Source organism: Petaurus breviceps, unplaced genomic scaffold (genome assembly GCF_028583685.1).
Source record: "Petaurus breviceps papuanus isolate PSGF00001 unplaced genomic scaffold, PetGlider_PUasm1.0 138, whole genome shotgun sequence".
Lineage (NCBI taxonomy): Eukaryota > Metazoa > Chordata > Mammalia > Diprotodontia > Petauridae > Petaurus > Petaurus breviceps.
In genome coordinates, this window is record NW_027185694.1 from 249,770 (window position 1) to 265,490 (window position 15,721).

A 15,721-nucleotide genomic window follows, 5' to 3' on the forward strand; every position below is an offset into this window, starting at 1 on the left:
TTGGATTTGGCAGTTAAGAGAGAATAGTTTTATGTTGAATGATGAGGTCAAAGGCCGGACTGCAGAGAGTTAAGAAGAGAGTTGAGAGAAGAAGTGTAGGCATCTATTATAGTTGACCTTATCAAGGACTTCAGTCACAAGAGGCATGAGGAATATAGAATTACCAAGTGAAGATGTTTTGAGGGTGAAGGACACATAGGCATCTTTGTAGGCAATAGACGGGTAGAGAGTAAAGATAAATGAGGGTGGGGATGATAGAGGGAGCAATTTGCTGGAGGAAATGAAATGAAAGATCACTTGTGCATGTAGAGGGGCTGATCTTGACAAATAAAAGACACCCTCATAATTAGACAGGGGTAAAGGAGCCAAAGATAGTTGCAGAAGTCATCTGTGTGATGTGAGGTAAGAAGGAGGGGAGAAGAGAGCTCTTAATGAATGGCCTCAATTTTTTCTGTAAAATGTGTGACAAGGTTTTTAGCTAAGAGGTAAGGGGGAAAGATAGCCATTAGAGTTTTGAGAATGAAAGATGAAGACAAAGAGATTTGGAAGCTGTTATGGTGAATGGAATAGTGAGTTAATTAGGGAGATAGTAAAGGATTGCTTCATAGCAGTGAAGGCCTAGTTAAAGTTATGTAACATACATTTTTAGTAGACTCATTTAGGATGGTTACATGGTTTTCTCCACCTTCATTCAGCACCATGCACATAGTAGTGAAGGCAGCAGATGGTGGGAGTGATCCATTTGCAACTTCTCTGGGAAATGTTTCTTAAATTGCCTGGGTCGAGAGGGGCGGAGTCAAGATGGTGGAGTAGAAACAGGACTTCCGCAGGGCTCTGGCTTCCACCTCCCCCAATTCATGTAAAAAGGGGACTCTGAACAAACTTTGGAGCTACATAACCCACAAAATGACACAGAGAAGCTGACCTCCCTCTGAGGACAGCCCGGCAGGGAGCAGCCAGCATAGTAGTCTGGGAGCCAAGCCCAGGCCCTTTCAAGCTGGAGGTTTTAGCCCCAGGGTGGGCCTGACCCACCACCAGCTGGAGGGACTTCAGATCACCAGCAGCTGTGGCGGTTTCCAGAATTATGAACACATAGATGCTAAGGACAGTGAGAGGTCAGTGCAGTGTGGACTTTGGGATCCAGTAGTTGGGAGTGCAGTAGACCTTTGCCCCTGGGGTGAGAAGGCGAGGTGTCCCATGCAGCCACCCTTATGTGGCAGCTTCAGCTCCTGGCCTGCAGATTGTAGGGGGACCAAGCGACCAGTCTGAGGGTTAATTGCTCTTGCTTTAACCTGCTTGGATCTGGATTGCGTTCTAGGGTGGAGGTCCTGGGGTGTGTGACCAGCTTGCCAGAGTGTGTGGAGGCTTCAGAGAGGGCACCCAAGTAATACTTCCAACAGCTGAGAAAACCCCAGCGTTTGGTATGAAACTCTCTTGTCTGGTGGCAGAGTCCTGTTGTGGCACAAAGCCCAGGGGTCAAGTGATTGAGGGCGACATGAGCAGGCAAAGGAAGGAAAATAAACAGAGCAACTCAACTTTACACTCCTGTTTTCTCGACAAAAAGGATCAAAGCACGGAACAAGAGGAAGACAGTGAAGTCAGTACTCCTGCACCAAAAGCTTCCAAGAAAAATATGAGCTGGTTACAGGCCAGAGAGGACCTTAAGAAGCAGATAAGAGAAGTGGAGGAAAAATTGGGAAGAGAAATGAGAGTCAACAGCCTGACTGAGGAAAATAACACCTTAAAAAATAGACTAACTCACATGGCAGAAGAGGCTCAAAAAGGCAATGAGGAGAAGAATGCCTTAAAAAGCCAAATCTGCCAGATGGAAAAAGAATCTCAAAAGCTCACTGAAGAGAATCATTCCTTCAGAATTAGATTGGAACAAATGGAAGCTAGTGACTTTATGAGAAATCAAGATGCTGTTAAACAGATCCAAACAAAGGAAGGAATAGAAGGCAGTGTGAAATATCTCATTGGAAAAACCACTGACCTGGAAAATAGATCCAGGAGAGAGAATTTAAAAATTATTGGACTATCTGAAAGCCATGATCAAAGAAAGAACCTAGAAGTCATCCTCCAAGAAATTCTCAAGGAAAACTGCCCTGATGTTTTAGAACCAGAGGGCAAAATAGAGGTTGAAAGAATCCACCAATCACCTCCTGAAAAAGATCCCATAAAGAAAACTCCTAGGGATATTATAGCTAGGTTCTGAAATTCCCAGATCAAGGAGAGAATATTACAAACAGCCATGAAGAAACAATTTGAATATTGTGGAAACACAATCAGGATAACACAGGATCTGGCAGCTTTTACACTGAGAGATCCAAGGGTTTGGAATCTGATATTCCAGAGGCAAAGGAGCTGGGATTAAAACCAAGAATCACCTACCCAGCAAAACTGAGTATCATGTTTCAGAGGAAAATATGGTCATTCAGTGGAATAGAGGACTTTCAAGTATTCTTGATGAAAAAACCAGAGTTGAATAGAAAATTTGACATTCAGATACAAGAAGCAAGAGAAGAATGAGATGGTAAACAGGGAAAAGAAATCATAAGCAACTTATCAAAGTTGAACTATTAACATTCCTACATGGAAAAATGATAATTGTAACTTATGAAACTTTTTTCAGTAGTTGAAGGGAATAGAAATATGTAAGTCTATATATGAGGGTATATGGGCATATGAATACATATGTGAATGTGTGTATATATATATATATATACATATGTTTACAGGTATACATAGATAGCAGTCACAGGACCAATTTAATAGGAAGGGATGATACTTAAAAGGTTAAATTAAGAGGTGAGAGAGGAACATAATGAGAGGAGATGGGGAGAGACAGAATGGGGTAAACTATCTCATATAGAAGAGGCAAGGGAAATGGTTACCAATGGTTATTGTGGCTCTGTGATACTTAAATTGTTTTTTTTTCTCCTTTTTTCTTGCAATATTTTCTTCTTAACCCTGGAGCTTTTAAATTTGACTGTAATATATTTTTTTTTTTTGCTTTTTTGGAGTGCAATTGGGGTTAAGTGACTTGTCCAAGGTCACATGGCTAGTTTTTGTGTTAAGTGTCTGAGGACAGATTTGAACTCAGATCCTCCTGACTCCAGGGCCGGTGCTCTATTCATTATGCCAGCTAGCTGTGTACTATTCTTACAAGTTTTCCTCCTGGGATCTGTTTCAGCTGGTGATTGGTGGTTTGTTTTTTTCTATTTCTGTTTTGTCTTCTTATCATTCTAGAACTTAAGGCAATTTTCCTTTTGTAATATTATTATCAAGATTTTCAGTTTGATCTTATCATTTAGTAGTCCAACAGTTCTTACATTGTCTCTCATTGATCTGCTCTGTAGATCACTTGTTTTTCTGATAGGATATTTCATATTCTCTTCTACTTTTTTCATTCTTTGATTTCGTTTTATTATTTCTTGGTATCTTATAACATCCTTAACTTTCCCTTGTCCAGTTCTACTTTTCAAGGTATAATTTTTTTTTTAAAGCAATCGGGGTTAAGTTAGTTGCTCAAGGTTACAAGGCCAGTTATTTCTGGGTGTGGTGCTGAGTATCTGAGCCCGGATTTGATCCAGGTCATCCCGACACTGGAGCTGGTGCTCTTACTCACTGAGCCACCTGGCTGCCCCTAAGCAATTGGGGTTAAGTAACTTACTCAAAGTTACACAGCCAGGTGTTTCTGGGTGGGTGCTAAATGTCTGAGCCTGGGATTCGATCTCCAGGTCATCCCAACACTGGAGCCGGTGCTCTTACTCACTGTGCTACCTGGCCGCCCCTCAAGGTATTATTTTCTTCCTTAAGTTTTTAATTTTTTTTCTAGTTGGTTAATTTTCTTTTCATAATTTTCTTGATTTTCTTGGATTGCTCTTAAGTTTTTCCTTATTCTTCCTTGATATCTCTGATTTTTCAAGTCCTTTTTAAATTTTTCTAGGAATTCTTTTAGGATGTGTGACCATTTGATGTTTCTCATGGGAAAAGGAGTGGATTTTTAAAAGCTTCTTGTCTTTTTCTGAATATGAACCTAGATCTTTTCTATCACCATAGTAGTTATCTGTGGTTGTGTTCTTTCTCCTTTGCTTACTCACTTTTATTCCATTTTGTTTTTTATTTTTAGCAGATTATTATTATGATTCTAGTCCCAAGGTGTGGGGAATGATGCCCCAGGCCTCATGTCCTTTTTACTTTTATTTTACCCAGGGTTCAACCCTGACCACTCTTCTCTACACCTAAGCCAAGGGCAGAGCCCTCTACCACACTGTCCAGCAAACTCTGTATTCCCTTCTGTGGCTACAAACTTCAACTCTCTTCTCTGCCCTATAATTGAAATCATTGCCTCTGCCCTCTTGGAAATGCCCACAGACAGTGGGGTCCTGCCTCTGTGCTGCTACACTCACCAGGACTGTATCTGCTTCTTCCCCACAACTGTAGCCCAGGGCCACAGCTGGTCACTGCAGCTGTGCTTGGTATTCCTTAATGGTGGAAGGTCCTTCAGTTTTCTCTTTAATTAGCCATCAGACCTTTACACTGTCCATGAGGCAAAAGTTCCTGAGACTGAGGGTGCCTCCCAGTCCAGCTGCCCCCAGGGCTTCTTGGTTGTTGATTCCCACAGAGATGGCTTAGAGGTGTTTTCACTTTACTCAGTGGAAGTTCCATCCCTGGAGGTGGGATCTTTCCTGGGGTCTTCTCAAGTTGTTTTAGGTAGACAACTGCTTTACCTTGACTTTTGTCAATTTCTTCTGCTCTGTGTTAACTCATGTCCAATGTCGGTTTTTTTTGTGGAGGAAATTTGGAGAGCTTAAAGTTTTCTGACCTACTCTACCATTTTCCCAGAATCCTCTCTTCAACTTATTTTTTATTAATTAGAAAACACCAGGAATAATTTTTAAAAAGATGTCTTTATTTCTTGCCTCAGTTGAGAAAATCTATTTTCCCCCCAGAATTTCAGTGGGTCTATAATCACATTGATATAGCTATTTTCCTCCTGCATTTCAGATTATCTCCATACCTTTCCGTCCTCTGCAATTCCAGTCTCTGTGTTTACGCAAATCTTCTACTGAATTCTACTGAAAACCTGGGTGTCTTTTTTGAGGAATCTTAACATATACTATTATAGCATTTGGTCTGTCTATCACTTGCTTTCATTATGTGATGTGAAGGGTTCTGGATTTTTTAAAAAAGAGGAATGGGCATTGTATCTTGTCATAAGCTTTTTTTTAATCTATTGACATAATCATGATTTTAAAAATTAATGTGGTCAATTATGTTTATACTTTTCATAATATTGAACCAGCCTTGCATTCCTGGTAAAAATCCACCCTGGCCATAGTATATAGTTTTTGTGATATGTTGTTGTAGTACTACCCATGCTAATATTTTATTTAAAAATTTTACATCAATAGTCATTAAAGCTTCAGATTGGGCTATAGGCTAGAACTGAAATCTTGCCCCGCCCTTGTAGTCAGAAACACACAGCTACTGTTTGCTTCTGAGCTTGTTCCTTTCTCAATACATAACCTAGGATCCATGACTATCCCTTACCCGGGCATACCATCCCTGTTTGCAGGTTCCCTCTTTAGTCCCACCTTGAAACTATGACAGAACTGGGTGTAGTGAGTGACAGAGCTGTCCTGGTGGCACCTGTTACCATATCCTGCACCAGGTTGAAGTCTCATCCTATGGGTTTGGAACCTCTTTCTGCCCTAGTGCACAGCTTCAGTCTGAAATGCTCTTGTGTGGTATGCCCTGGCTCAGACCCTAGCCCCAATGTCTGTGGATTTCTCTGTCTCCCTATGCTGACCTAGGCTGGAAATTTGATTTAATGTGATTTTTTTTCTTGAATTTCCAATCAGTTTTCAGTTTGCTACACTTTCTAGATTTTTGTAGAGGACTTGTATGAGGATGCTCCTATTCCACTGTATGGACTCCACTCTGGAAGATTTGTTTTTTAAAAGCTGCCAGGTGAATGGCAGATAACTGTCCTATGATTCCATCAAGTTTGGTTAAGCAACTTCTTCAAACTCACTAAACAACATTTTTGTTGCACCTCCTTTACCATATAATTAGAGCAGATCACATGGAGATAAATAAACAGATAGACTTGTCCATATTGACTGTGATGATAAATGAATGGGTTGTTGTTTGAGAACACTTTACTCTGTTGCTATTATCATATTTCCATTAGTCTTGATTTAAATAACTTTTTTTAAAAGCTCATAAACAATAGGTATCTAAAAAAGAGTCTCTCAGGATAGGCAGTTTCATCTGTAGCCTAAGCTGATCCTTCAGCACATTGTTAATAAACATTTTAGTATAAATCTTAAATGCAATTCAAAGCTCTTAGTTATATTTTTAAATGATTATGCAATTCTTTGTATTTTCTGTATTAAACCAATATGAATTATAGCCAAAAGATTATTACAACTGTTACACTTTAACTGCATATGTATTTTTATTTCCTCTATTAGGGTTTACAGATTGGGACACGAGAATTGGAAGAGATGGGAGCAAAGTTTTGTGTTGGTTTATTCCGTTTGAAAAGACTGACATCACCATTAGAATACAATCTGCCTAACAGCCTTCTTGAGTTTGAAAATGACTTGATTGAATCTAGCTGCAAAGTAACAAGGTAGTGTAATCTTTTTATTTTTTTCCTAAAGACTTAAACTGCAATTATTTTTGTAGAGATAAAGCAAGAGTTTTTGAAAGCCATGAGTTTTTTTCAGCATACTTTAAAGTTTGGGTTGTGTTTCTAAGATTGTATAGTAAGCTTTCTTGATTTTGAGACTCTGTATTAAGGACTACATTTTAGTGAAGGCTAGCTTTATATTTTTGAAAATTTTATGTCCAGGAGAGGCAACTAGGAATTCAGTAGTTCATAATGACTCAGATAAAATACAGACAACACAATGTCACTACAATAAGCTAACATTTGAATTGTAATTTTTTTTTTCCTTTTGGAGGGCAGTTGGGGTTAAGTAACTTGCCCAAGGTTACACGGCTAGATTTTTTGTGTGTGTGTTAAGTGTCTGAGGCCAGAACCGAACTTGGGTCCTCCTGACTCCAGGGCTGGTGCTTTACTCACTGTGCCACCTAGCCACCCCTTGAATTGTCTTTTAAACAGGAAGTTTATTCATTTATATTAGGCAACTAATCTTTTACTTTTGCAATGTTTAGGTCTCTTAATGCAAATATAATAAGCATGGATTAATAGTTGACATTTATTCTGTGCTTTTAAAGACTGTGTAATGTTTTTCAGTGCATTATATTTGTTCAGAGAACTGTGCCAAATGCTATAGGAGACAAAGGATTTAGATCAGATACAACCACTGTCCTTACAGGGCTTACATTTTCCCAGAGTTATAAGGTACCAACATTGATAGCTATAATGCATAATGTCACATGAGTAGTATCTTAAGGTATGAAAAAGCAAGCAACTGTATGAGGTCTAAGGGCATTGCCAGTGGGGGAAGTCAGGGAAGGTGTTATGGAGGGTTTAAGAGGATGGTTAGGTAAGTTGAAGAAAAAAAAAAGAGTGAGTAAAAGTATGGAAGTGAGAGAGTACAGTGTGTTTGAGGAGCATAAGACAAATAAACACAGCACACAGGATGGCTCTTAGCACAGGTACACTCTTGATCTGGTCAGACAGGAAAGACACTAAGAAGGGGTTAATAATCTTACTTTATTCTAGTCTAGTTTCTCAGAAGAGGATTGCTGATAATGGGAGGACAAACTCCTACAGCATTCTCTCATCACCCTTTCTTGCAGGGGCCAGCGCGAAGGTGGGGCAACTACCCCTACATCTCAATGGGGTCAGCTGAGACAGGCACAACTGGTGCATCCCCTAAATCCCATCCTTGGGGGCCAGTTGAGTCAAAGATTCCCCCTAAGCCTTGATGGGGGCTGATCAAGGCATGCACAGCATTCATGCATTCAACCCTAAGGTTTCCCCTCAGCCTCAGTGGGGACCACTTGAGGCACACCCAGCATTTGTGCATCCAACCCCAAGGTTCCCCATTCACTGACCAATGACCACCCATTTTATAGGGGCAACAGACAAAGAAGGCATATTGCCAGCAATAGCCTCACAAGTTTATATCACCCCATCCCTGTATCTCACTGTGCAGTCGCAGTGGATGTTTATATTATTTATCCTTATATAATGCTGCGCAAGTGTGGTGGAGATGTTTTGAACCATAGTTATGGAAATTCATATCTAACACCTGGGAACAAAAGATTGTTATGGCTATGGATCCTGGGAAACAACCCTAAGAAACAACAACACAAGTCTGCTTTACATACACTAAAATCCACCTTGCTTACAAGGAAGGAGGTAGAAAGCCTGACTAGGTTGTTAGCAAGAATATAGAGTCTGTTGAGGAGTGATATGGGAGAAGTCTGTAAAGTCTTGGTGGTGCGAAAGCATTGATTACTGTATAGATAAATTTTTCAAGAAGTTTAGCAATGAAGAGGAGAAAAGAGATGAGATAGTATAGGAACTGAATAAATTAGAAAGGTACACATATGACTTATTAGAATTTTGGAGATTTGAATACCTTGGTAGGCAGGTGAGAATGAGCCAGTTATCACAGGTGAAAATGAATGAGAGGGATTGACAGCTGATTCTGATGGAGGTCACAGAGAGACTAGGAGGAAATACTGATTAAACTTAATAAGGAGTAGGGATATCTCTGTCTTCTGTGACTAGAGAGACAGAAAATGTAATGCTGCTGAGGTTTGAAGAATGAAACAGTTCTAAGTGAGCTTATAGTGGATAATCTTAATCTTTTCTCTGAGAAAGGAGACTGGGCCATCTGATGAAAGTGTGTTTGTGTCCATGGTTGGGGTGGGGCAGGGATGGGGATGGATTGTGGTGGGAGTGTAATTGTTAGAGTAGAGGAGAAAAAGTTTGGAATAGTGACAGTGAGAAATGAGATTTTAAAAAATCAAGAAGGGTAGAGTAAAAGGACTGTTGATATTCCAGATAAAATTTATGTACTATAAGCTTGTAACAAATGAAAAAAAAATTAAGTTGCCCATGTTGCTTGTTAGCTTTGAAGAAACAAACAATTCACAATACAGGAGTTACCTAGGCATAAGAAATTTGCAGGTTGGGAACAGCAAGAGCTTTTAGGGTAATAACTAGTGAAACTTAGAGAAACTTTGGGGTCAAGACTGATTAAGAAGGCAAGACACATAAGTCAGAGTAGAAGAGATAGACTAGGGAACTGTGAGTGGGTTAAAGGCTTGAGTGTTATTGTAAGGGTGAAGAAAAGGTTTAGTATGAGAGAAAACTAGAAAAGTGGACAGATGGAAGATTGTTGTTAGGAAGTGGAATTTATGGGGTGGCTAGGTGGCACGGTGAATAGAGCACTGGCCCTGGAATCAGGAGGACCTGAGTTCAAATCCGGTCTCAGACATGTAACACAAAACTAGCTGTGTGACCTTGGGCAAGTCACTTAACCCCAATTGCCCTGCCTTCCCCTCCCCAAAAAGCAAAAAGAAAAATAAAAAAAGTGGAATTTACAAGTTGTGAATTTTTGATAATGTGTGATTCTGAGAGATGACGATAGTCATAGAATGTTCTCCTTTTGATGTTTGCCTATCTCACCTTTCACCTAAATCCTGATACCCAACTTTAAGTTCTGTTTTTCCAAGGTTTGTAGTGACAGTAAAAGAAGGGATAGAAATAAATGTAGTAGCTTACTTAGGTTACAAAAATCAGCTATTCAGATATAAGATAGGGGTTGGACAACAGCTCATTGGAAAAAGATCTGAGGTTTTAGTTGTCCTTGTGCCATAGAAACTCAAAAAACCAACACAATTTCAGTCTGTGTTAAGGAACAATATCTGGGAGTGTGGGTGTAATATTCCTGCTCTCCTCTGCTCAGGTCGGACTACATCTTGAGTCTTGTATTCAGTTCTGGGTGTCACATTTGAGGAAGATGTTTCTTTTTTGATCATCATTTTGATGATCAGGTGGAGAGGACTAGAAGTGGATAATTCAATTCAATAGTCATTTATTAAGCACCTGTGCCAACCAAGAAGGCTACAAAGACAAAAATAAAAATAGTTTCTGCACTTGGGGAGTTTACCATATATGCATGACACCCTTTATCCCAAAAGACAAGCAAACACATACAGACCCAGAGCATGGTGGTAAGGGGCCTCAAGTTCTTGCTCTGTTGAGATTGGCTAAAGGAATTGGGAATGTTTAGCTTGGAGAAGTGAAGACTTACAATAGCAGACTTCAAATATTCATACATAGAGGAAAGATTTGATTTTCTCCTTAGTCCCAGAGGGAAGACCTAGGAGCAATGGGTTGGAGTTGCAAAGAAACCAATTTTCTTTATGTAAAGAACAATTTCCAAACAAGTAGAACCATTTCAAAGTGGAATAGGCTACTTTTGGAAATAGTGGGCTCTACCTTATTTATGGCCTTCACCCCTCCACATCTCCTTTTCCTTCCCCCCTTTTCTCTTCCTCATTTTTACTTTCTCCTTTCCTTCTGCCCTTTCCCCTTTCTCTCTCTTCCCCTTCCCCTTTCTCTCCCCTTCTCTTTCCTTTTTCTTTTTCCCACCTCCTCTCTCTCCCTTCCTCTTCCCTTTTCTCCTTCTGCTCTCCCCTTTCCTCTTCTTCCTCCCTCTTTCTCTTTCCATCTTCCCATTTTCCTTACCCCTTCCCTCATTCTCCTTTCCTTTTCCTCCTTCCCCTTTCCTCTACCCTTTTCCCCTATTTCCTTCTCCCTTTCCCCTTCCACTTTGTGAGGTTAAGTCCACTAGAGGGTGATGTGATGACAGCCTTGAAAGTATTTAGCATGACACTGACTCTCATGTGATGGACTTAATACATACCATATTACTAAATACCCAATTCTAATGAGATTAAACAGTTATCAAGATGTCCCAAAATGAGTGCTATCTCAAAGAATACTCCAATTGCAAAATAGTAATAATAATGCTTGAAAAGATTGTCAAGTGCAATGCTGTTGATGGTGTTCAGCATATGTTAGTAATGCAGAACCATGGATAAAAATAGTATGGTATTGAACTGCATAACATGTAGGAAATAATTTTCCTGCTATATCCTACATTTATGGCAAATAAGTCATTAATTTAAAATATAATGTCTTTTTGTATTCTATCTTAGACAAGATCTGGAGAGTATACAGAAACTGTGTCTTTTTGTTTTTGTTTTTTTTGGGGGATGGGGGAGGCAATTGGGGTTAAGTGACTTGCCTAGGGGTCACATAGCAGTAAGTGTCTGAGGACAGATTTGAATTCACATCCTCCTGACTCCCGGGCTGGTGCTCTATCCACTGTGTTGTCTAGTTGCCCCAGGATGCCAAAAAAATATTAACAAATAATTACAGATTTAGGAAATAGTCTTGAGAAATGTCTTAAGACATTGGGAATTATTTTGCCTAAACAGTAGAATGGAGAGAGGGGCTGTTTAGTAATAATTATAAAAAATTATGAAGGGGTATTATATATATATATACACATATATATATACACACACACACACATACATACGTGCACACACACAAATATATATATATATATACACACACACACATATATACACACATATAATGATAAACCACTGAGAAAAGGCTTAAAGAGTCATTTCGGTGTGTAAATTTTATATAGCCTAATTATCTTATCTCCTGAGTCAAATGGGGTGGGAGCGTACTCCCCCTCCTTTCTTTCCTGATGCCTATTTACAATAATATTATAGTGGCATTTTACATATTCTGTGAACATGACAGCATAGTCAAGACAGAGTGGGACAGATAATGTAGAGAGGTCCAGGTGTTCTCTGCCCTCAGCTTCTATTGTGTCCATGTTACAGTAGACTTTCAAGGTATGAAGGAACCTTTTTCACTCTTGACTATGGAGATTGTTGAGTGATTCTTCATGTGAATCGTAATAAGCTAAATTGGAATGGAAAATATAGGAGGGAGTAATAAAAAAATTACATATGTAAATTATTTGACATTTATAATGAATGAATACAAATTGTGAACTAGATTATGGTAAACTAATTCAGTCTCATTGATGTACCCCATTGATGCAAATCATAACTCATCCCTGCATTTTCATCCTTTTCGATTCTTATCCATGCCCTCCTGTAAATCCTTCGTAGAGGATTTACTTAATCCACTGTTAACATTTTGTAGGTATTTGTGCAGCATTTGGGCTGTCCATCCATCTGTTATCACTTTATCTTTCTAGGTTATTGGCCAATCTCCTTTTTCAATTATATATTTCTAAGTTGGTATCCTTTATGCCATGTTTTGTATTCAAGGCATAATTGATAGTAACCTACAACCTACTTTACATCCATCATATCTTATGATTCAGCCACAATTTTGATTCTTTAGAGATTGTAGTATTCTATAAGCGTCCTCCAAATACAGGAAATCTGGCATTTAAAATAAAAAGTGTGCTCGTGTGTGTGTGTGAAGGAAATGAAATGCAGCCTAATCTTTATTTCTTGTTTAATTATGATTCTTTCTTTTTGTCTATCTACAGTACCTGTTCAAGATTTTATATATGTATTTGTGTGTATGTATGTGTATATATACAGATAAATAAATAAGAAGATGTACTATTTCAGTGATTTGCCCTTCAGACTGAATGTTGTAGTCCGGGCAATAAAAATTTTCCATCTATTTGTATTCGTTTATTTGTGGATTGTTAAACTAATCTCTTTTGAGTAGTCATAGATCTTATTAAGAGGGTACTATAGTATTCTGGGGCTTGATGCAAGGAACATAACATCCTCTGCAAATGGGAGCATCTGGAGGCCTACCCCATCTATTTGGAATGACCGTGCAGGATATCCCTCATGATGGTGTCAGACAACTTTGGCAAGAGTACATCTCCTTGTTCTTTGCTTTGAATGACATTGATAATCAGGATTGTTGAACATATATATTTCTGTGATTGTAGCTATTAGAGGATCAAATATGATCTTAGTGTTTTGTTTACCAGGTCATTTTTTTTTTCGGGGGGGGGGTGGGGGTTTTAAAAAAAAATAATAAAAAATAAATTTTTTTTTTTTTTTTTTGTTTGTGTTTTTTGTTTTTATGAGATATTTTTTTTTTTTTTTTTTTTTTTTCAACCAGGTTTTTTTTTGGGGGGGGGGGGGGGGGTGTAATCAACAAACTGTAAACAGAATGGGAATCTATATTTCCTTTGCCACTAAATTCCCATCATGTAATTCACAGATTCCTGGGGTAGTCTGTTCCAAGGTGTCCACAAATCCGTAGAAGAATACATTAATAAGGAATCATACATTTATGTACCCTACCCTTTAAAATGTATATAGAGTCTGTTGTGATTAATAACAATAATAAAGTACTCTGTAAATGTCAGCTATCATTACAGTTTGTAAAACATCACATATACTTTGTCTTATTTAATCTTAAATACTACAGATACTTAAGGCAACTAGTTGATGTAGTGGATATAATGTGAACCAGAAAGACCTGAGTTAATTTCCAGCCTGAGACTTCATCTGTAAAATGGGGGTAAAAATAGCACTTAGGTTACAGAATTGTTGGGAGGATTAAATGCATTAATTCATATAAAGGATTTTGCAAACCTTAAAGTAGTATGTGTGTGTGTGTGTGTATACATATATAAGTTTTTTTTATTATCCCCATTTTATAGCCTAGAACATTGAGGTGCAGAGATCTTAACTGCAAAGTGTTCTTTTAGGAGAATAATGGGAAATAAGATTGAAACAGATTGAAGTTGAATTAGAGAGCTTCTTGAAAGCTGGGCAGATTGGAGAGATATGGATTTTTTTTATGGAAAAGTATAAGGCACGCAAAATGGTATTATTTGAAGATAGCTTGGTAATTTGTAGAATGGACAGGAGGGGGAATATCTGATTACAGAGAAACCAGTTAGGAAGCTTTTGCATTTGTCTAGATGTAAAGTAGAAAGCCCCTAAACTAGAGTAATGGTACTTGGAGTGAGTGGAAAGGAAAGGACAGATGTGGGAAACAATCAGAAAGAATCAGTTGGATTCACTGGCCATACCTGTGGAGCTATGGAGAAGTGAAACGTGACTCTAAGGTTATGAATGAACCTGGGTGAGAGGGAGACTGTTGGTTTGTAATTACAGTGAAAGGTAAATACTCTTCCTTTTCTCCTTGAATGTCTTTCTTCCTCTGGCTTTTTTTTCTTGAGTATCTCCCTATCTCCCTCCTTTTTGCCCTAGAGGATTTCCTTTTTTCTTTCCCCTGGATTTGCCCTTAGTTAGACATAATATGACATTAAATGAATAATGCTTTTAAATTATTTGTTGTGTTCAGTAAAATTTTATGTTCTCAGACCTTGTTTTAAAAAAAATGAGTTAAATGTTTGATGGTTCTTTTTCTCAATTCCTTCTCCTCTTTCCCTTCTTCCCTCTAATTTTAGTTGATTCTTTTATCTGTGGGCAGTCATCAGTGTTTTTTGATAAATACAAATAATATAATAAAATATATGTTTCATGACTATCTCATGGGAAGTAATAATTTTTATGGCCATCAGTCTTCATAACATCCTTAATTAGCAGTTATCTGGCACCACAAGTACACAAATAAGTAACCTAAGGTAGAGGAAATGCATTTGTGCCAATCAAGAAGAGGAAACTAGGGGCTTTCACTTAGTCCAATTCATTCCTATGAGGTCACTTTGTGTGAATGAAGGATATAGTAAAGGTTTGTTTTTTACATATTTGTTTCTCTTGCGGTATCAGGTCCTTGTTTCCAAAAACACTGAGCTTGTGAAGCCAGTTGTCTACTCTGATTCTTATAAAACTACTTGTGAGTGTGATTACTTCATATTTAAGTCTTACTAGATTCCTAACTATGTTGATGTTAGTATATATGACAGGTAAAATGTTTATACCTTAGGAAGTTGAATATTTAGCAAAGAATTACCATTAGCGTCTTATTGCCTTAATTGCATAAAAGACATTTGGGCGATTAAAAAAATAATTTAATGCCAAATAAAATTGGCATAGTTTTATACAATCAAAATAAGTATGCCTTCTGTAGATATAATAACCAATAAGCAACATCTGTACCACTAATCAAATTGGAGAAGGTGGTTTGATTAAAATATTCATAAATGGGGCTGAGTAATTTTGTGGAATTGTCTTTTGAATGAAGTCTGTCTGTAAATGAATTAAATTTTGTGGTCTTTGAGTAATCCCCAGGGCACTAATTGGAAATTTACCACATAGAATTCATCATAATTTGACATGATTATATTTGTCAAAGAAAAATTCTGTCTGATACAATATTGACTCTCCATTTTACTTTTCTTCTTGGGAAGGCTATCCCTGTAAGACAATGATAAGGATTTTGGACTCTTTTACTAAGCAGTCAACCTCATTCCTTTCATGCCAAAATCATTTCACCACTTCTTGACTTTTCTTAATTACAGCATGTGTGTAGCACAAAGGAAGGAAAGCAGGGATTCTGAAATTTTGCTATTTCTTTCCTAGATAGCTATCTTCACCTTTTTTTCTTTTTTTTTTTTTCCAAATTTGTTTTATCTCATTAAGTAAGAACAGATTCCCATTAATGTCATTTAGGAGAATTTGAAAAAGATGCTCATAAAAACATGTAAAAGTATTTTTCATTAGGATAGAGAGATAGTGACTAAACTATTAATCTGGACAAATTGAACTATTGTGTTTC

General features: G+C 38.0%; 1 protein-coding gene across 3 annotated transcripts in view; it reads left to right on the forward strand.

The window, feature by feature from the left end:
- Positions 1–15,721, forward strand: part of AGTPBP1 (ATP/GTP binding carboxypeptidase 1) — a 238,964-nt gene that overhangs the window by 171,086 nt on the left and 52,157 nt on the right. For all 3 annotated transcript variants that reach the window (XM_069105050.1, XM_069105046.1, XM_069105052.1), the window contains one exon: positions 6,483–6,643. In XM_069105050.1, the coding sequence (XP_068961151.1) occupies positions 6,483–6,643 (161 nt within the window). The remainder of the gene's footprint in view (positions 1–6,482; positions 6,644–15,721) is intronic.